The sequence below is a fragment of the Carettochelys insculpta genome, chromosome 8 (genome assembly GCF_033958435.1).
Source record: "Carettochelys insculpta isolate YL-2023 chromosome 8, ASM3395843v1, whole genome shotgun sequence".
Lineage (NCBI taxonomy): Eukaryota > Metazoa > Chordata > Testudines > Carettochelyidae > Carettochelys > Carettochelys insculpta.
Window position 1 is genome coordinate 69701470 of NC_134144.1, and position 22958 is coordinate 69724427.

The following is a 22958-nucleotide window of genomic DNA, read 5'->3' on the forward strand; positions in this document are numbered from 1 at the left end:
TGAAAAAAATGATTTGGAGAAGCTGTTACTTTGCCAGCATGTTTAATTGATCTCAAATGCAAAGACTTCTACCCAGAGCAGGTAGAAGAAGTTGAAATCCAGACAGTGAAACATAATGCTGCATCCCGTGAACATCCTCTAGCACAGAAGAGTCAGATCATCAAAATCTGTGTTGTCACAGTTGATTGTGCAAAATTTTGGATGGAAGGACATGCACAACAGTGGGACAGAACTGCAAAGCTTGTTGGTCTTGAAAAGACCTGCACTGCTGTCCTGCCAGCATAGCATCAGCTCAGTATATTGTTTAAGCACTTTCAGACTAGTTTTGATTGAAACTTTGGTTTATTTTTCAGCTTTTAGTGTAACAGCCACCAGACAGAATTGAATATGGTATCTCTGGAGCTTAGGGTATGAGCCTCTAGTGCTTGAGCTAACAGCCAACTGCCTCTCAGCTAATGCTGTAGAATATACTCTTTTTTTTTTTCCTCTCTAACCCTGTGTCTACACTTGCCCCTTCCTTTTGAAAGGGGCATGTTAATGAGCGGGTTTGAAAAATGTTAATGAGGTGCTGGAATGAATATGCAGCACCTCCCTAGCATAACGGCGGCTGTGGCGATTCAAAAGTGCGGCTTTTTGAATCGTGCGCAGCCCATGGTAATGGGACCTTCCGAAAGGACCCCCCAGTTTTCGAAAGCCCTTCTTCCCATCCTTCCTAAGGGCTTTCAAAAAGTGGGGGGAGTCCTTTTGGAAGGTCCCGTCTCCACGGGCGGTGTGTGATTCGAAAAGCCGCACTTTCGAATCACCACGGCCGCTGTTATGCTAATGAAGCACTGCATATTCATTGCAGTGTCTCATTAGCATCTTTAGAATCCACTCATTAACATGCCCCTTTCGAAAGGAAGGGGCACGTGTAGACCCAGCCCAAGTGGTCTAGTGCCACTGGAAGGGACAGTGAACCACACCAAATAGGTGTGTGGGTTACATTAGCAAAGTACAAATTAAACTGGTAAAAGTAGGTGAAAGGGAGAACCAGGGACTAAATTTTAAGTGAAACGCAAAGACAGATATGTGATAGCTCATAGGCTACGTCTACACATGCCCCAAACTTCAAAATGGCCACGCAAATAGCCATTTCGAAGTTTACTAATGAAGCGCTGAAATGCATATTTAGCGCTTCATTAGCATGCGGGCGGCCGCTGCACTTCGAAATTGACGCGCCTCGCCGCCACGCGGCTCGTCCAGGCGGGGCTCCTTTTCGAAAGGACCCCGTATACTTTGAGGTCCCCTTATTCCCATGAGCTCATGGGAATAAGGGGACTTCGAAGTAGGCGGGGTCCTTTCGAAAAGGAGCCCCATCTGGACGAATTTTGAAGTGCCGCGGCCGCCCGCATGCTAATGAAGCGTGGAATATGCATTTCAGCACTTCATTAGTCAACTTTGAAATGGCCATTTGCATGGCCATTTTGAAGTTTGGGGCACGTGTAGACACGGCCATAGAGTCCAGTCCCCTGCACTCATACCAGGACGTATCGCCCTCCCTGATGGATTTTTTTAAACCTGCCCAGACCCTTGAAAAGCCCCCTCAGGGAATAAACTCACAAACCTGGGTTAACAAAGCCAATGCTGTAACCACTGAGCTATCCTTCCCCCAGTGTTGAAGGCCCAACTAATTAATAGTCTGGGGACTTGTTTACTGTGCCCTTGTGTTTTTCTTTTTTTTAAATTGCAACTTTTAGTGACTTGAATAGTATGGATTTTGTGTTTCCTTTCAAATCTTCATTGTGGTTTGGTGCAAGGGCGTGGACAGGATCTGGGATGTTTTCAAAGCAGGGAAAAACACAGTCTGGTTTGTGTCAGATTTTCTTGTCCCATCTTGGCAGTGAACTACACCAAAAAACTGAACACCCTGGACTTCAGAGAAGTTTGTACCTGAAACTAGTGCTGAATTATCCAGCTTGAATCTGCCAATCTAGTATCTAGCAATAAGGCATGTATTAAAATTCTGTATCAGCATTTTCCCTCCAAAATATGGTCTCCCTTTTCTTAATGACGAGATTTATTGCTGCACACACAGCAGCGCACGTATTTGTGTAATTTTAACATGTGGGAATTATGTAACTTAATTAACATGTAAATGGTTCATTTGTCTTAGTTATCTCGGCAAAAACCTCTTCTGGGAAAGACGCCTCTATTTAGAAAGCAATTTATTTTTCACAGGCTTGTAGGCTGGCCTCATTCGTTCCCGGATTATGAAACCAGGAGTCATGGAACAGAGTAAAGGCTCCTAGAAAAAGCTTACTGGGTAAAGGCTAGTAAGTGGCTAGCCTGGAATTATACCTTCTGATCTGTACTGCTTGCTCTGTTTCCCAAGGAGCATTAGTTCATACTAGCTCTGGGCTTTGGTGCATTCTGAATTCATTAGGCCAGATCTGCACCTAGTATGAATTGATGTGGCTCCATTTATTTCAAAAGGGCTTTGCTGACTTATACAATTGGAACATCTAGGCTATGTCTACACTAGCCCTCACCTTCCAAAAGAGGGGGTGCTAATGAAACACTTCGGCAGATGTTAATGAAGCACTTCCATGAATATGCAGAGCCTCATTAGCATAAAACCAGCTACACGCGGTTCGAAAGTACCGCTTTCAAATTGTGCACTGCCCATGTAGACGGGAGCCTTTTCAAAGGACCCCTCTGACTTCGAAAGCCCCTTATTCCTCAAACCAAATAGGAATAAGAGGCTTTCGAAGACTGCAGTTGTCCTTTCGGAAGGCCCCTGTCTACACAGGTGGTGCGCGATTTGAAAGCAGCAGTTTTGAATCGCCTTGGCTGGCATTATGCTAATGAGGTGCTGCATCTTCACGGGAGCACCTCATTAGCATCTGTCTAAGTGTCTCATTAGCATCCTCCTTTCACAAGGCAGGGGCTAGTGTAGACATAGCCCTAGCCTGTAGAACCATATTGCTTCCTAGATGAGTGGTATTACATGCCCAAAGGCTGTGTCTAGATTCAGTCCATCTGCTGGCAGCCTGGTGCAAATAAGGGTTCAAAAAATTGCAAATGACCACTTATTTGCATATTCACACAGCTCATTTGCATATCTGTGGCAGAAAACAAGCATTTGCATCATGCTGCTGACAGCCAGACTGAATCTAGATGCAGCCAGAGTATTCATAAAACCTACAGGCCCTGGCTGTCAGCAGGAGTGATAGAGCCTGCGACCTTAGGGGCTATGACATGTACCTCTACTTCATGAGCTAAAAGCCAGCTGCCTTGCAGCTGAGGCTGTTGAGCCTACTTCTCTTTTCCTTGTCAGTGGTCTCAGTGACTCTCGGGTTACAAGTTCATACTTGCAAAAACTCAGGTGTGCTCTCTTTTTGCTTAAGTTTATTGCAGAGCCCTACTGACAAGCGTGTGGAAGGTCACCCCCTCCCCAGGAACAGGGGCATGTAATGATTTAGGGCTGTACTGTGAATGACCTTATGCTGGTGCCCTGAGGGGTGGAAGGAAGCAAAGACCCTTTTTCTCCTTGGCTCCTGCACCACAAACAGTTGGCTTCCTTCAGGTTCCCCCGGGGTGCCCACCATCTCCAAAAATGCAGGTCAGGAGGACAATGGAGCCAGAGAAAACCCTCACTCCCTGTTTGTCTTTGTGTGCTCCAAAAAGCTATCTTGGGGAAGAAAAGTAAACTCTCCTCTGGTTCAGCCAATAGAGGCACATGTTTCTGAGAGAGAATTTTCTGTCTTCTCAGCCCACCACTGCATAGAGCTGTTACTTGTTCATATTGTGGGCAACACCGGGATTTGCTGCAACTATCAAGCTTCACTGAGTTCAGTTTAACATATATGCCTCTGTCAAGGGCATTCATCTGGTTTCTGTTACCATAGTACCTGGCATCTTACAAACTTTAGTATCATTGTCCTTACAACTCCCCTGAAGAGAAATAGCAGGACACATTCTGCAAGGCTGCAGCATTCTGTGGTATGATTTCAAGGTGTGTAGGTTTGTACAATTATAGCTTTCTTTGTTGTCTCCCTTTTGAAATTTTTGCTTGGTTTGGAAAATGCGTGACCAGCAGGGGATGTTTGTCTCCTTTTACAGGGACAAAACAAGGGAGAAAGCAGATTTTTTTTTTTTCCTCATAGCATGTATTTAGGATCCACTCTTCCTCTCTGGCTCATGGTGTGTGTGGAGGGATGAGATGTTGAGGAGGAAACATAGAAACAATGAATGGGAAAAACAGGGACTAAATTTTATTCCTGCCCCTGGGTCTCTGAAGCCCCAAGGTGCTACCGCTGCACAACTGGAGCTCTTCTAGGCGACACCATGAGGAAAGTGGGAGGTGTCTCTGGGACCGTGGTACTGGGGCAGGATTTCTTGAAATCAAAGATGTTGGGTAAAAACAGGCACAATAGGCTATGCAGCTTGAAATATTTTGACTTTTCACTTCCTCACTGAGGATGGCAGCACTCTGGCATGGAGTAGTGGGGACAGGTGGAACAGAGAGACGGGACTTTTGCTGCTTAATTTCTGCTGCAACTGACTCAGATCCTGTATGAACCCTCAGGCTTCACAAAGGCTCTAAGTTATACTCCATGGCCTAGTACTCCCATTTCACCTAAAGGGAAGGAGTAACAGGGGCTCTATGAAATGAATCCTGGAGACTTTCCTGTGTAGTCCTCCACCCGCCGCGGTGAGAAAGGGGTATTTAGATCTCAGACCGGAAAGTCTCAGTCTTAAAAATCTCATCGCTCGCACATTCAGTTCAATAACAGAAACTTCTTACTCAGCAGGAGTTAAAATTACAGCAGTGTGCAGTGTGGTAGGAAGTGCTGGCCCGCCACGTAGCAGTCAGCCTGGTAGGCTGGCTTCCCCTTTCGTTGGTTTTCACACTGAAGAAAAGCTGAAGGATGACAGCCCCAGAGTCTGCAGGTGCAACACCAGCAGAGGCAGCAGAAACCTCCCCTTGCACACACAGTTTAATATACCAGTAAGCCTCAACCACAGTCTAGAGCTAGCTGTGAGAGGGCAATTTCTATCCTTCTGTCCCATTCACCAGGGACTTCGAGACTGAGAGTGTCCGTGAAACTTCTATTTAGTACCTGGTATGCTCCACCTTAGAAGGTTCATTTCAGTCCCTACTGACCTTGGACGCTTCATTTGGTGACACAGAGATTCCTCAGTCCATTGTCGATCCTTTGATGTATGACAGTCTTCCTTAATTCTGACATCTGTTTAGTACTACGGTCAGAATCTACTACAGTAAATTCTTTGATATCCAGCATCCATGGGACTGGCAGTTTGGCAGATAATGAAACATTCTGGATAATCGAGAGGACTCACGCTAGGTGAGAGAGCAGAGGATCCTGCTGGCTGCACTCACACACAGCATGGAGGGACGCAGGGGCACAGAGGGACTTTGTCTCTGTCAGTCTCGGGGGGCAGCTGAGGTGGAAGGGCGGGTCTTAGGTTAGAGGCAGCCAGGAGAGCAAATGTGAGCGGTGCCCCCGAAGAACTGTGCCCCCCCTCCCCCTGAGCAGTGGGGCCTTCAATTAGGGCTGCTCAGACACACTCGGCTGCGGTGGACTTCTCCTGGAAGGCTAAAAGACCACCAACTATATCAGCCACCGTAGACTTTCCCTGGGTGGCTGCCCGCACTCAAAAATCATGGCCACTGAGGGAGACTTCCCCTGGTTGTCTGCAAGGCCCCCGAATAGTTGCCAGTTCCCCGGTAGCCCAGCTGCTGAGGGAGAGTTCCCTTGGCCGGCTGCAGAACCCTCACTACGCGCAAGCTGCCTGGCATCTTGAGCAACACATCCTTCTATTGGTTCGGGGTGAAGCCATGTGATGCAGCTGGGTGCGGGAGAGTTCCAGACTGCATGGCACCTCTGCGGGAGAGAAGGGAGCTGATGTGGGGGTCAGGATAAAATGTAAATGTCTGAAAGGAAGTTTTTCATCCTATCATACAAGCATGACCTCCACCCACAGCCTCGCTGCCATGTGATGAGGGTGAGAGAAAGTTCCAGAATGCATGGTGCCTCTTGGGAAGGGAAGGAAAGGGAAGGGAGGGCATGTGGGGGCAGGACAACATGTAAATGGCTGAAAAGAAGTGTCTTGTCCTATCATAGAAGCATGACCCCCACCCACAACCTAGCTGTCACATGGTGCATGGTGGGTGTGGGGGGCAGGAAGCCGCAGAAGGCACTAGGCAGAGCAGAAAAAAAAAAGCAGCTAGCAGAGGTAGACACAGAACCACAGACCTCACAGCCACACTAATAACAAAGAAAGAAAGAAAAGATTTTTCAGCCTCTCATACAAATATGACCCTACAGCCGTGGGTTTCTAGATGCTGAATTGAAACGGTTTTCCTGTTGCCTAATTCCTGAAAACAGTACAGATGGCAGACGGCAGACTGGAGAATTGTGGAGGACATATAGGACATCTCCAGAGGCCAGTGAATTCGATTTAAAAACATGGCACTTCCTCACTATCTTTCATTTGGAATTTTAAATTTGACCTGAATGCAACACCCATCAGGTTCCGATGATATTATGATAATGATATTATGTTGATTTTAGTGCTCCATAAATTGAGCTAGTGGAATTTATAGTAGAGAGTCACTTGGTAAAATTGGGCTAAATACCTTAAAATTGATATTCTCTTGTAGTGTAGACATAGCCAGAATCACTAAATCAGGTACAGTCCTCAAAACTGATATAACTGAGCAAATATTGGAAGAGACTGAACCCAGATGAGCCACAAAAATAGGATGAACCTGGAATACAATGGTTTCTCAGTATACCTTACAGAGAAAGCTCAAATGGAGAAATGTGGAGTACAGCTGTGTTTTGGCACCACTAAATCAGTGCTTAAGGTTTGAAAACTAGAAGAATGCTGTTGGAAACAAAGCTGATTTTTGTCCATTTTTTATTAAGACATAGTGATTGATAAGTTTGTAGGGATTAAGAAATAATACATTTGATGGAATTTCCATTCAAAAATACTAAAAATGAAAAAAAAAAACTATACAGAGATATTTTAACAATCCCTTTTTTAAAGAAATCTGAAGTATATAGCAACTTCTTAAAAATAAGACTGTTTTCAAAAAAGACAATTATTTACCTAAAAGTTTGTGCATTTTCCTTTTATTTTCCAAAAAATCCTTAATTGAGTTAAGGACATGAGCAATGGCAGGTACATCTATTAGTAGCTAATAGTGATATTGACTCCTATGTAGGAGGAGGTCAGGAGGACCCAGCTGAGGATCAGAGCCCCATAGTTTCACCAAAAGAGTTTATAAATCTTAGTTTAGGACAAGATGTACTTGGTGGATAGAATGGAAGGGGAACAGGGAAAGGACATGACAATAGGTCCGTACACAGGCTTGGGGTGGTAAAGAGTAGGGAAAGCTCACCACCTGCTTAGCTGTCGTTAGCTGGCAGGGTTTAGTAAGCCCTCTGCCTCCTGTGTCCCCAAAAAGGAGGTCAAAAAAGAGGCTCTTTTGAGTCCTTAGTTGCCTCTATGTGCAAAAGGACACATGGGAAATAGATGGCTATGGTTTAGGTTTTTGTGGCTGTGGGATCTGAAGACTCTGTGAGAGCAATGTTACTCCACAGGAGAGGAGGGGGAAAGGATGGAGCATGTGTTAAACATTTTTCAGGAAGCCCACTGAGAATTCTCCTGTGTCTGGCCCTGGGGGAAAGAGCTCTTTTGAAAGGTCCAGCTCTCAAACACTGCTGGGAGATGTCCTGGCCACCAGGCAATGGGCCAGCCCGAGAGTCTTCTCATGATTTCATCGTGTTAACTTGAGTCCTGTCTAATGGTTTTTTCTTGGGAGGGTGTTGGGGTGAAAGACAGACCTACCTATCTACTCAGAGGCAGTGCTGTGTGGAACAGTCACAGCACGTGGGCCTTGTCAGCTCCATTGTGGTCACTAGCACATTGTAATCTTGGGTACATCATGAGCCTGGTCTGCAAAATGCCTGGGACACCAAGGACAGGAGTATTGGGAGACTACACTCATGGCTGTTTTTAAAGAGCCTTGAATCCCTTATTGAGAAAGTGCTAAGGAAACTATGGAGGGTCATGCCTCAATACATGGGTTTGGAATGAATGACCTTTCCAGGTCCCTTCTGGACCTACATTTCTGGGATTCTATGAGTCCAAACCATTGGTTCAGATTCTCCTCTCACTCAGTGTAAATCGGGAATAACCCCATTCATGTCCAATAGGGATGCAACTTGTTTTGTAACATTAGGTAACGCTCGGCGCCTCCATTTGCACAATGAGGAAGGCAAGATTTCTGCGTTTCATCAAAGGCATCATGATGATCACTGCATGGAAGGCACAATGTAAATGCTAGCTCTTGTTTTACGCACATTGTCTTTTCCTTCGTACAGAGCCGTGGAGAGGACGAGATCAGGTGTGCATTTATGCAAATACTCTCTTCTGTCTGTCTGCTGGGAACCTCAGGATGAGGCCAATTCAGTCAACTGCTTATTAAAAATTATAAAATGTCCAGGAAAAATAAATATGCAGAAGCTGAGAACTTGGCTGGGTAGCTGATGGGAGTTAGGATGTCCAGCTTGGAGACTGGCTGACAAAGTCAGCTAATAGGACTGGAAAAACTAGCTGTAAACCTAAGGCAGAATGGGTTGGCTGCCGAGGCTGGTGCTGGATGCAGAGACTAGTAGATGCAGGATTGTGGACATGTACAAGATGTTGCTGCTGAAATGCTGGCATGGATGCTTGAAAAATGTGCTATAAAATCCACTAGCCTTGGCTGGTGGAAGCAGGTGTGGAAATGCTGCAGAATTCCAGCTTTTCACCATATGGCACAGATGCTCTCTTGGTCTTAGGAAACCCCTGCCAGCAAAGACAGGCCATCCCCCATCTCATGTTCCAGCACCCAGAGGGCTAATTCATAGTTAAGGGGTTTATGCAGGGAGGCAAATCCTGCCACCTCCAAGGGTGTGGAGGGAGGGCATGGAGGGAGGTAAGAGCCAGAGATTGTTGTATGGCTCCTCTTATCCTGTTCTCTCACTCTGGCAGAAAAGCCTCTCAAGGGGCCTGGAGGGGCCTTCCATTGGTGTAGCCTCTAGTGAATAGTTCCATGGCTGCTACATAAAGAGGGTGGGAGGTGGTCTGCGATTCCTCTGCCTTGCCATCTCACATGGGTACCCAGAAGACTGGCTGCTCCATGCACACACTGCACAGAGGTGGTGCCTCATAACAAATAATAGTAACATAATTCTTGATCAGTTGGGTCAAGGCATCTGCAAACACTTTCCCCCACCCCCACCTGTTCTGCATTGTTTGAGGTGGTAGGAGACCTTTGAGTTGGATGCCGGCAGAATGTTCTCCACTCAGCTTCCTCCTTTGGAATTATTCCCTTCCTGCCATGACCCTCGCAGGAAGCAGCTTGTACCTAGGGTTCTTCCAGAGACTTTCTACATGAGCAAACTTTGGCAGAGGACTAGGTGTAGTGGATGGGGTACAGTGGATGAGGATTTTGAACTGCTTCTGCTCGGTGAGTGGGTCTGATGTGGCTGACTGGGGCAGGGCTCACTGGGGTGCAGTTTTCACAGAATCACAGAATCATAGGGCTGGAAGTGAACTCAGGAGGTCATTTAGTCCAGCCCCCTGCTTCAAGCAGGATCAACCCCATCTAAATCAGCCCAGCCAGGACCTTGTCCAGCCAGGACTTAAAAACCTTGAGGGATGGAAAATCCACCACCTCTCTAGGCAACACATTCCAGTGCTTCACCACCCTCCTGGTGAAGTAGTTTTTCCTAATAGTTAGCCTACACCTCTCCCTCTTCAACTTCAGACCATTACTCCTTGTTCTGCCATCTGACACCACTGAAAATAGTTTCTCACCCATCTCTTTAGAGCTCTCCTTCGGTAAGTTGAAGGCTGTTACTAAATCACCCCTAAGTCTTCTATTCTGTAAACTAAACAAGCCCAATACCCTCAGCCTCTCCACATAGGTCATGTGCTCCAGCCCCTTAATCATTTTTGTTGCCCTCCGTGAACCTGCTCCAGCAAATAAATGGCCTCCTCAAGGATTGAGCTTACAAACCTGGCTTTAGCAGGCCAATGCTCAAACCACTGAGCTATCCCTGCCCCTGTTTTGTGTAGATCGACGCTGAAATGAATTAATAGATAGACCCGGGCATCCTTCTATTCCTCCACAGCCCCTAGACCAATTTAATCCAATGACTGCTCTTCCTAATGTTGTGTCCTTTGTGATGGTGCTTGGTGGAGCTTCTCAGATGACATCCCCAGAGTTCCAGTTCTCTGAGCCTTGTGAACAACAGCATAAACTCAGCTCTGTACATGCCTTGCTACTTGCCCTGTTAATCCTGACATTTCCGAGATGCCCACGAGCATGGCATCCATGCTTTGAGATCCTACCCTGCCTGACAGTCAGCCGAAGCTCACGCTCAACATTGTCATTCTTGTTAAATGAAGATTCAGCTTCATATTCTGTGTCTCCTAATAAACCCAGTTGGAGAAAACAGTATGTGGTAGGAATAACACTCAGTAGGAAGGGAGTGGAGTTAACATTATCTCATTAGAGATGGCCAGATAGAGCTGATTCATGGGTCTGCTTCCCTCAGAAGTTATGCAGTATTAATAAGTGCAAATAAATTGTGTACTTATGTTCCCTACCCCTTTCACATGGTGTTTATTCCCTCTTGCTATGAAAAGCCTCTAAAGCATCTTCTAAAAGAGTCAGCTTTAATTTGATATTTTTCTTGCTGAATGGAGCTGACCTTTCAAACGCAGCTTTTTTCTCATCATCTCCCTAGATCTGCCAAGCGCATTTTACTGTCTTAAAAAAAAAAAGTACTTTGACTGTTGTTCCCCCTTTCTGCCCCCACTTTCAGGTATTGAACCAGTATTGCTTGCATGTGGCAAGCGGCAGAAAAAGGACCTTGGGGAAATTAGATGCTATTGCAGGCAAAAGTGGGGGCATGGGGGATAAATCCACTGAAAACTCAACCCTCTCTCTGTACTTGCCAGCTCTTCTCTTGAAAATTTAATTTATGGCCTCCGGCAGATTCCAAACTTTGTATGATTTATTTTTTAAGCCGGCCACAAAAAACAACAGAATATTCTAGCTAATTACATGCAATATGTTTCAGCTTTATTTGCTTTATAGTGAATTAAAATTCCTGGCAGGGACCGAAGAAGCAAATATTTGATATTGCCTTTGCCCCCAAATAAATAACCTGCAGTGTGTTGCTGATGGTCTCTGGGAATGAAAGCTATTTCATATCCATTCTAATTCTTGGTAGGGTTCCCATTTTCAATGTTTAATAACGTTTCCTCCAAGGCCTTAGCTGCTCACTTCCATTTCCTGCACAGGGTAATTTCTTTCTGAAAGAAATAAGCTTTTTTATGTTTTTTTTTCTCATTTTTCATTGCTTGTTTAGCAGTTAATGGGGCTCTCATTAGAAATGCTCTCCTACAATTGGCCGCTGTAAATGCAAAAGCATAGTCAAGATCCTTTCTTCTACTTCTACCCACTCCCGATAAGTACAAAATCTGTATGAGATCATTGTAGCCTGTTCTTATCTCTTTTATGAGTAGAACCAGGACCCTAAAATTGTTAGGAACACCTTCAAACATCAGAATGTGTGAATCTGACCCTAGAATCTGCCTCATACTTTCAGGCAGTAGAGTCCAACACAGGCGTGGGCAACCAGGAATAGTGGGAAGGATGCATGAGTGGTCCTCCTTCATCTCAATGAGCTTCAGCAGCCCATAGCCTATTAGGTTTCTACCTGAAGCTCCATGTACCCCTCCCCCATGCCATTCATTTACCAGAACCCCACACTTAACCTGCTTCTCCCACCTCCTTGGCGTTTTCGGAGTGCCTGAATTGACTGATTTGTACTCTGTCCCTGCTGCTTCCCTCTTCTTCCCAGAGCTGGAACATCACGAACAGCTGATTTGCAGCATTCCAACTCCGGTAGGAAGAGGGAGGAGCTGGGGGCAGAACGCAAATCAGCTGGTTCATGGTGCTCTGTAAGTGCTGGGAGGGAGTGGAGAGGTGTAAGAAGTATGGGGCTCCGGTCTCCTGGCATGGAGGAGGTTTTGGGGCATGGGGCAGATGGGTGTCCATGAGCTGCAGATGGTGCCCCTGTGGGCTGCATCCAGCGTGCATTCTACGGGTTGCCCACTGCTAATCTAGCAGCTACGGAGGTGGACTCAGAATCAGGAACTTGGGTACTGTTCTCCCCTCTGCTTTGTGACCACTCTTTCCCTCCCACAACTTTCTTGGCTGGATAGATGGTAAGCTTCTCTAGGCTGGGACTCTCAGTATAGCATGTAGCACAATGGGGCTGATGTTTTGCTTATGGCCACATACTAGTATAATACAGTTTACAACAAGTGGCGAAAATATCAAAACAAAATTATGTACATTTGTTTTATTTTGTTCTGAAAGGTATTTTTAAAACACTTTTTATTTAGAATTTTTCTGAAATATTTTCTGAAATGTTTTTTAAGCATTGGATACTTTTTTTAACCTACTTTTTTTTTTTCCCCCATTACATGGCCTCCCTTTCTCCATGAAAATTTCTGTTTCCTTCCTGGAAAGGCGTGCGAAGGAATCACAAACCTGAAATATTTTTACTGCTAGGGAGTTTGGAGGGAAAGAGAGGATTCCAGGTTCCCTGCGTGCTTGTACAGCTGCTCAGGAAAGCTGCAAATGCCGCCAGCTGATTAGCAGAGCATCCATCTCTTGGTTGTCCCTTTCCACTGATAGGGCACATTTGCCCTTGCCTCACTGCACATGCACAACAATTTATTCCATGCATAGATGGAAACGATTATAGGGAACATTGACAGGCTGTAGGTGAAAGACGCAGAAAACTTTCAAAGAGAGTTTTTGTCTTCCCATTCAATTATCTTTTTTCTCTAAGGTTAGTATTCAAAACAACAACAAAACAGAATCCCTTCCAATAAATATGAACAGTTTAGACTGGACTGTAAATTGTAGCAGCTTTTTGAGACTCCTCACTTTTGGGTGTAGCTCTCCTACAGCTACCGCATTGCCCCTATATAACTACAGGACTGGAGAGGAAGAAAATTAGCAACCCATTTAAAGACACTGACTCTGGAAATGTAGAGCCCACCTTTTGTTCAGGACCCTGGCATTCAGAGAAGCAGCTCTAACTCTGTTCCCTCTCTACTGTAATGTTTAAAACCATCTTGCTTTATGCAAGTCTTGCTGGAAGGTCACATTTTGATAACTCTCAGACTGACAAGGAAGCATTACAAACCAGTAGTGATATCACCAGCTGTTTTGACATTAAATGCTCTTTCTGTGACAATTAGATGATGAGACTATGTTTGTTTCTGAAGATCTGGGACATTGTGAAAATAGGCTAGAACAGGGGAACAAGCACAAAATGAAGTTGCCTACCTTTGGCCCCAGTGTATTGATCATCAATGGGAAATGTTCTGATGTCTTATGGCTTTTGCCAGAATCTTGCACCTACCCCTTGGACACAGTCTAGAAGAGGAGATAAATTATATTTTAAAACATCTGTTTAAATTTAGGCCAACGTCAGTTCCAGCCTAAATTTTCTCTAAGCCATTAAAATGATCAAAATGAATAAAACATATATTTGAAAAGTGCATGTTCACTGCCAAGTGTTAAAGAAAGTGAGGCCACTGAATCAATGGAATTCACTGGCTGAGTACCTAGGAACAAGGTTCAAAACTAACTTTTGACAGAAATATCATCTTCCATGAGTGCAGAGAGAAAATTTGCTTCACTTTGATTTGTTCACATAGTTCAGTTCAATGACAAGGTCATTCAAAGTGAAGACATTGATTGGGAGTTTAAAAAGCAGAATAGCTTGATTTCTCCTTATTCCAAATAATAATTAAAAAGTGTGTGTGGTAGGATTAAATCTACTAGTTCTAGAATCCTGAAAGACATGGTGACCAGAAATGACTAGTTCAATTCACTATCTACGTATAGTACTTCATTTATTGAATAAATCAGTTAGTTTTAAATACAAAACATGTTTTGATAGACTTAAGCTGTGTCTACACGTGCACGCTACTTCGAAGTAGCGGCACTAACTTCAAAATAGCGCCCGTCGCGGCTACACGTGTCGGGCGCTATTTCGAAGTTAACTTCGACGTTAGGCAGCGAGACGTCGAAGTCGCTAACCTCATGAGGGGATCGGAATAGCACCCTACTTCGACGTTGAATGTCGAAGTAGGGACCGTGTAGACGATCTGCGTCCCGCAACATCGAAATTGCTGGGTCCTCCATGGTGGCCATCAGCTGGGGGGTTGAGAGATGCTCTCTCTCCAGCCCCTGCGGGGCTCTATGGTCACCGTGGGCAGCAGCCCTTAGCCCAGGGCTTCTGGCTGCTGCTGCGGCAGCCGGGGATCCATGCTGCAGGCACAGGGTCTGCAACCAGTTGTCGGCTCTGTGTATCTTGTGTTGTTTAGTGCAACTGTGTCTGGGAGGGGCCCTTTAAGGGAGCGGCTTGCTGTTGAGTCCGCCCTGTGACCCTGTCTGCAGCTGTGCCTGGCACCCTTATTTCGATGTGTGCTACTTTGGCGTGTAGACGTACCCTCGCAGCGCCTATTTCGATGTGGTGCTGCGCAACGTCGAAGTTGAACGTCGACGTTGCCAGCCCTGGAGGACGTGTAGACGTTATTCATCGAAATAAGCTATTTCGATGTTGGCTTCACGTGTAGACGTAGCTTTACTCTGTTTGTTTCCAGAACACTTTAGATAGTTTTATTTAGCAAATAGAAACAATTTGAACATGTTGAAGTTCATTTTAATTGAACTCCAATTTCCATCAAAATGCTGCATAACACAAATCTCAACTAAAAAGTAAATCACCATTTTCTAAGTTAGAGATGCATCATTCCCCATTCCCTAACATTAAAAAGTAAAGAGAATCAGAATAGATTTTTGTTAAGCTATATAATTGCTTCAATAAAGGTCTATAAATATAGATTATCCTCCTGATTAGCAAAAAGAAGTATTAAATTATACGAACTAGGAAGAATAAATCTTTCTATAGGAAAATAATTAAAACGTACAAGTGCAAAACAAGATTAAAATCAATTATTTAAATCGAGATTTCTGCTTGCTGATTAAAATCTATTTGATTAAAATCCATTTGTCCTGCTGTCTGGTGCTGATACCTGGAACTGGAAGAACACATGCTAAATATTGTGCCTGTCTTTGCTTTACGCGGGCATTATGGAGTCTAAGAACAATGAATAAGGAAAATGTACAGTGCAATACCCAATAGAAATAGCTTAATTTTGAGCAGAATTAAGTCAGGTAACATGGAAGCCCTGTCTTATTCTGTTCAGGGTTTATGCCACATTCAACACTGTGAGAGGTGAATTCTATTTGGTGTTCTGCATTAGCCTTTTTCTTTATCAGAAAAAAACTGTCAGTTTTTTTTAGTCTAAAGAAAGACTGTTTTAAGAATAAAAAATAGCCAATAGTCAAAGGTCCATCTAGCCCACTACCCAGTCTTGGGCCAGTGGCCAGTGTCAGGCATTTCATAAGGAATGAACATAACTAGATAATCTTCAAGTAATCCATTCCCATGGACCACCAAATAACCAAATATAGGGTCTCTGTCTATATAGGTATGCAATATCACTGAAGTAGCAGAGCTTGGACTGATGAGGATAGAAAGTACAGCTGGCTGAAAAATGAATATATTAATGTAATGAGAGAATTCAGCAGTTCAATCCTGTTAAAATTTCATGGGAATCTTAACAGATTTTTTTTCTAAAATTTTAATATTATAGTTTTGGAAAAGTTTTCAACTTTCATATTTTTAGTTTTCCTTTTTCTCCTCCTCTTCTCTTTCCTTTTATTATTATTATTTATTATTTATTATTATTCCACTGGGTGTAAAAGAACGATTAACTCTCTGTGCACCTTAAATGGTAAAATGTAACCTGTTTTGGAAAAAGAAAGTACTGTCAAAAGGGAAATAATCTCTGGTGCTCCAGTTTTCCAAAGTTGGGGACCTTCTGAAAAGTTCAGAGAAGGAGTTCAGTGAAATCAGCAGCTTTGTTTCATGCCAAACACAACATCAAACACATAGGTCTTATTCAGTCTTTCCATTCAGGTCATTTTATGTTCCTTATTTTTAATCATTCCCATAAAGGGCCCAATTTCTCTGCTCCTTTGAAGTCAGAGGAAGCCACACTCATAGACTATAAGCTTTTCAAAAAAGCTGTGGAAAATCCCATTGAGAGCGTATGCACAAAATTCATTCTTTTGATATTAAATCAGAAGAATGTGACACTTTCCCCAGCGGCCCTCTTCTGCTCCTGGATGAGGAAGAGAGCTTTTTCCAAAATGTGTGTAGATGATCCGGGGTTCCTTTTTCGAGAGAGCAGTCCTCCAGGGCACTGGATTTTTCAATCTGCGGTGTTTCCTGGCCAGTTCTTTCAAAGTTCTGAAAGAGCAGATTGGTTTTTCAATCCACTTTTTTACATGTGGTTGTGATCTTTTGAAAGATGCTTTTTTGGAAGAGATCTTCCAAAATAACTTCTTTTGAAGGACTCCTGTAGTATAGACATAGCCGTGCACTTTATGGCAGGCTGTTTTGTAAACAATGATTGCTGTTGCTCTTGTTCAGGCTATGCATCCAATGACTGCATAATCCAGCTTCATTTTCCTTTACATTTGGAGGCATCTGCACAAGGAGGAAGTTGTACCTGATCAGCACATTGTTTTCAAAATCAATTGACAAGTGACACTATGGTCCTGTGGTTATGGTGTGATTCTGGGAACTGGGTAAGCACAGTTAAAATCCTACCTTTGCCACATACTGCCTATGAAATCGTAGGTAAGTTAGTTTCTTTGTGGCTCAAACTGTTTGTAAAATGGGGATAATTTGTCCTTTGTCCATTTGAGTTGCCAAGCCTTTAGGATAAAGAAGTTCTGTTACTGTGCTTATGTACAATGCCTACCCTAGTGGGGCTGTCATCTCCGTTGGAACTTCTTGACACTACCACAATGCAAGTAATGTTAAGTAAACACTCTCCTAATACACAAAGGTCCTGTAATTGGACACAGGAATCTTGGAAAACTGGAGAATTAGACATCCAGTAATGTACTCTTTCCTTGATTAATTTTCATCACGGCTATTTCCTAATGTTGGCTTTGATGGCAATTAGGGTAAATTAAACTTCTAATGAATGCACAACTGTTGGACTAGAATGGAATTATTGTAATTGCTAGAGTGGAGTTGTATAGAAATTGGTTTCAGGGGCTTTTAGAAGACTTAGTTATCTGACCAAAACCAAGACTGATGAAGTTGGTGCTAATTAAAGCAAATAGACAAAAGAATGCAAACAGTCTAATTATAAATTTATTAACAGCATTAAATCCTTTACAGACAATTGGACTTGCATTTTGAGCATTATTGGGGGAAGAAAAAATGTGTGTTTAGAAAGTTGAAGGTCAGTTTTCATTTCCATTTGTCATCGAAAGCATTTAAGGGAAGCTGTTCTGTTAGACTATATGTGGCTAAGCATCAGACAGGGACCTTTGGGAAACCTCAAATTACTAGTAATTAACTCTATTGCATGGGGTTAATTAATAAGAGGTAACTTAAATAGGCAGAAAATGTGTTCATCAGTTAATGATACAATTCTGTAAGTGATGATAATAATAACACTATACTGTGCTTAGCAGTTCACATCTGTTAAGTGCTGAACAAGCAGTAAGTATTTATTCTTTCAAAGTCCCTGTATTGCTATCCCTGTCTTACTGGTGGCATAACTAAGATGTACAAACCTCCACAGATGCAAGGAGTGTTCTGGATCAAAAACTAAGAGAGAGAGGTATGTGCTCATGGAGGGAGGGAGCTATGGATAAGATGGACATGTATCCCAGCGAATCATCATCCTTGTAAGCCCAGTGTAAGCCACTGAAATGGGAGTGAAAGTTAAGGTTAGCCTAATGGTTGCTCTAGCTTGCACTAGGGAGCTGTCCCTTATGCCAGTGGATATGGAAAAACACAAAAACACAACAAAAACCCTGAAACAAATCCTGTCTCTTTTTCAGCACATGAATCTAACCCCAGTGATTTGATGTGTCTTATGCATACGTTATAACACCTTTTTTCTAGGGTGACCATGGTTCAAACATATTTTTGATTGGATTGCTGTGGATGTGGGGGGTGCGGCTGCAGAAATTCTGAATGCTTTAGTAGTTAAAGAAGTGGAATAAACACTGACGAATCTTGTGTTCTATTTCTAGTGACTCGGTGCGTCCTGGAGAAAGTCATTTCACCTCTCAGTGACCAAGATTGTCTGTCTATAAACAGGGATGGGAATAACTGCCTTGCATGGGTGCTGTGAGGGTTAAATAGTGTCGTTAAAGTGCCTGGGGATCTTTCTGCTAAATGGACCTATGCAAATGTCAAGTAACTTTGGTGGTATCTCTCAGCTGCTGCACAGGCTACATCCGTGAAGGGGGCAGGACATCAAGAGCCTGGATTCATGGCATTTGGGGAACAGTTTTCAATAGCATTTGAGTCAATGGAGGAAGTCAGTAGGACTACCTTTGGTGCTTTTGAAAATGTTACCCTTCTTCATTCTTCCTTTGAAGCGCCTATGGTTCCTCTCTTCTAGAAAAGGCAAGAATCTGACCACTGAAACTAAAGGAACTTTAAGATTTGCATGTCCTTTCTGATGGGATTCATGTGCCTCTTTCCTGACTCCTAGCATTCCCCTGCTCCCTCTAGCCCAAGGTTAGCAATCCCTGGCATGGATGCCAAGAATGGTTCATGAGCCAATTTTTCATGGGCATACAAGGCAGGAGTTCAGACCAGCCCCACATCCCCTGTTCAGCAAGAGCTTGCTCAAAGGCATGTTGCGCGTGTATTATCAAAAGACAAGTGAGTGCTACCAACCGCCTCCTAAAGGGAAGAAGTGATAACATGTCTTTGCAGTTGTCAATGTGTTGGGTTCTGACGGTACACTTGTGCTTAGTGAAAAGTTGTGCCTTATTGATGCAGAGATGGAGTTGCTATTGTTTTGAAAATTCTATTTCACATTATCATGTATAGAATCAAATAGATAAATTCTATTTTCTCCAGAGCCCTCTTCAAGGGTTGAGTTTATAACCCTGGGTTTCGTAGGCCACTGCTCAAGCCTGCTGTAAGTAGGACCGTTAGTGACTTTGGAAAGTATCACTGGCACTTGGACCCTACACAGAGGTCAAAACGATAAAATTTGGCATTCTGCCTTGGAAAGGTTGCTGACCCCTGCTCTAGCCTGTTGGAACCACGCTATCAACAAGCACTGGTTGCTACCCTTGAATATGCTTTCAGGTGTGAGGCATTCTGGCCCTTGCATATGCTTTCAGGTGTAGGGTATTCTGGCTTACGGAGACGGGCAACAGATATATTAATGTCAAAAGCGTCCATCCTAGAGGTGAGGGGAATTGCATCATAGACCTCAGTTCATCTCACTCTTCCATCCTTTCCTTGCATTCTGCACTGTGCTCTTTGTAGCGATCTTGCCCTTCTGCATCCTATCATATGCAACCTCTTAGATTTTCATCCATGTCATGAGCACGTGCAGCAAAGATGTTCCTTCTTCTTTCTCGGGTTTCACTCCAGTATGATTCAAATGGTGCATTGCACTTTTTGTTGTAAAGGTATGTATGCTCTTGTGCTCCAGCTGAGTGGTGGTTTTGCAGAAACCCCGTGTTGGCTGTAGGATGTAGGTTTTACCTGTTCCCTAAAAGATGCTGTTCATGCTCTCTGTGTTTGGATCAGCATGAGAATCGGGAGTCAGATGAGCCTTGAGCTCAAGTAGGGTTGATGAGAAATTGGAAGTGGAGTGATTACAGAGACCACTGCTGCATGTGTACTGTTTGCAGCCAGTAGTCTTATGCTTAATGATACCCATGTCTGGGTATGAAAGGAAAGAGCAGTATTAAATCAAAATGGTGTATTTGTTTGTCAGAGCCCTAGAGGAAGCAAGCTGTGAAAATATCTTACAATTGCAGCCTTCAGTTAAATAAGATGGTTAGATATTTAATAAATGATGTTGCGAACCACAGAAGAACATGGGTGTGTGTGTGTGTGTGTGTGTGTGTGTGTGCACGCGCACACGTGCGTCTTTCATCCCCACAGAGGAGCTAAATGTGCTCCCTCCTGCTCAGGGCTATGGCTGATGTAAATCATTATAGCTGCATTGAGTTCATTGCTGAGGACTAGCAGCTGAGGATATGTCCCATGGAAAGGAGCAAAGGCTGAGGAGATATGGCATAGTGTGTGTGGAGTGGCTGGACTGTCTTCCTTCCTCATCTACATCTAAGTGAATCACTGTACATGAATAGGCTGCTGACTAAAAAAGCAAACATACAACATGAAGGTGATTCTCCAGTAAACAGCAGGAAATAGAAAAAAAAACCAAAACACTGGGGCAAGCTCGCCATGAGCTACTATGGTGAAACACCATTTGAGACAATGGAGTGGCTCTGGATTTACACCGGTGGAACCGAGATCAGAATTTACCTTACTGTACTTTAGATTAGATTAGATTTGCCTCCCACAGCTTTGGCTTCTTTTCAGCTCCCTTGCTGCGTTCTGTTATACCTCTTTCTTCTTCTAACAGTTGCTTGGCAGTAATACTTAGGAGGAACACCAACTAAAATGAAGAGCTGAGCAAAAAACACACAATTCACAAACTCATTTGTTTCCCTTTATTTAGAGGCTCGTGTATTGTTTGGGCTTTCCCCACTGAAGTGCAGCTTCATTTAAACTACATTAGACGGAAGAGGAAAGACAGGGAGCAGAAGGGGGATGGGAGAAGAAAAAGCTTTCTCTTTTGAAACAAGATGTCCCATTACTTTTTCTCCTGGTATTTGTTTCCTTTATCTGATATCCAAATGAAAGTGGCATTTTGGTTTCTTGGGACAGAAAACAAGCTGGGTATTTTGTTATCAGTAAAAGCTTCTCTTTGAATGTGTGCTTCCTGGCATAGGGTAATTGCTTTGGATGTTATTTCAAATGTATCACAGATCAAAGAAAGAAATATTTTTTGCACAGTTGTGCAAAGAGATACCAGGAAGGAAAACACATCCTTGCAGGTATTTTCTCTGCTGTGAAATGCTTGACATTAATTGTTTTTTTTTTTTCTTTTTAACATTTCACATTAGATGTTTGCCGAACTACTGTGAACATGGAGGAAAATGCTCTCAGTCCTGGACCACCTTTTACTGTGACTGTAGTGAACTGGGTTACATGGGAGCAACCTGTCATAAGTGTGAGTAAACCATTCAAACGTACTTGGATAAGTCTGGCCTGACAGAGATTGAGCTAAAGCACAAAAGAAATGGGTGGAAAAGTCATCTTTTATTAAGAGAAGCAATAGACTCTGCTCAGACAGGACTGCGAAGGGTCAGCAGCTAGACTAGAAACAGGAAAGGAAGCCAGTACACAAACACACAAGTCTTAAAGAAGCATTTCTGGAGATAAATCAAAAAGTCAAAGGACTCTATTTCATTCTCCCGTGTTGTATTTTTTCATCTCCTTCTTTTCAGCAGCCATCAAAGTGCGTGTGTGTGTTTGTGTAGTTGAGGGATGCCACAATAATGATGGAAACTTGTGTGAACTTCAACATAAGAATATCCCTGCAGGGTCAGACCAAAGGTCCATCAAACCCAATATCCTGTCTTCTGACAGTGGACAGGGCCTGGTGCTCCAGCATGAACGAAGAGAGTAATTCATCCCCTTTTCCCTATTCCCAGCTTCTGGCAAACAGAGGCTTGGGACATCATCCCTACCCATGCTGGTTAATAGCCATTGATTGACCTAGCCTCCATTAATGTATCTATTTTTTTAACCCTGTTGAAGTCTTGACTTTCACAACATCCTCTGGAAAGGAGTTCCACAGGTGACTGTGTGTTGCGTGCAAAAATACTTCCTTCTGTTTGTTTTAAACTTGTTCCCTATTGTTTTCATTTGGTGACCCATAGTACTTGTGTTACGAAACAGTAAATAACACATTATTTACATTCTTCATACCTGTCCTGATTTGATAGACCTCCATTATATTCTCCTTTACTCTTCACTTTTCCAAGCTGAAAAATCTCATTCTTATTAATTTCTCTTCATAAGGAAGCTGTTCCGTACCCCGAATAAGATTTTGTCCTTTTCTGAACCTTTTCCTGTTTGTCCAATTGTTGCACTACCCTTTCACCTCATGGAGGTGTTGATTTGCAAATACACACATAATAATGCAGTGCAACAATCTTGTTAATTACCAAAAACGTGATGTGCCATGTGTAGTCCATTACTGCTTAGAGGCCCAGACAGAAAGGCCAGGGCCCCATTATGGTAGGTGTTGTGAATACAGACAGAGTAAGATGCCGCCCATGCACCAAGGAGCTTAGTAAATGCTAACTTGAAAATGTAAAGCTAACGGTTATCTGTATATTGGCTCTAGAGGATATGTTCTGTTAAACAATTATTTTATATTATATAGTTTTGTGGTATCGTGTCTGTACCGAGACAACTTTAGCTGTTTCACAACAAAGTTTTGCATATTAGTACATGTTGAACCACTCTAATCTAGCAAACTCTGTAATCTGGCCTCATTTTAGTTAGCTGGACGACCACTTATCATGAGTGTAGCCATGTTTCCTGTGGTACCATAAAGTTAGCTTACAGCCACCAGACCTGTCTCTCAGTGTTCTGTGCTGTAATTTACCTCTCCTTTACCCCTAAATGTCTTCTAAGAGCCCAGTAAGCAGTGGAAGTGTTAGTAATGTTGACCTCCAGTCATCCAGCCAATTCTCTTGTTTGGTACCGCTCAGGTCCTCAGGGTGCCAGATGAGAGCGGTTCAACCTGCATAGCTATTTATGAATGATATGTGAATTATTATGAATTATATCTCATCAAAATTTATCAGT

General features: G+C 43.4%; 1 protein-coding gene across 1 annotated transcript in view; it reads left to right on the forward strand.

Annotated features, from left to right (window-relative positions):
* The window catches only part of CNTNAP5 (contactin associated protein family member 5), a 490877-nt gene that overhangs the window by 248098 nt on the left and 219821 nt on the right, over nucleotides 1-22958 (forward strand). The window contains exon 11 of the mRNA XM_075001278.1: nucleotides 21203-21309. Within this exon, the coding sequence (XP_074857379.1) occupies nucleotides 21203-21309 (107 nt within the window). The remainder of the gene's footprint in view (nucleotides 1-21202; nucleotides 21310-22958) is intronic.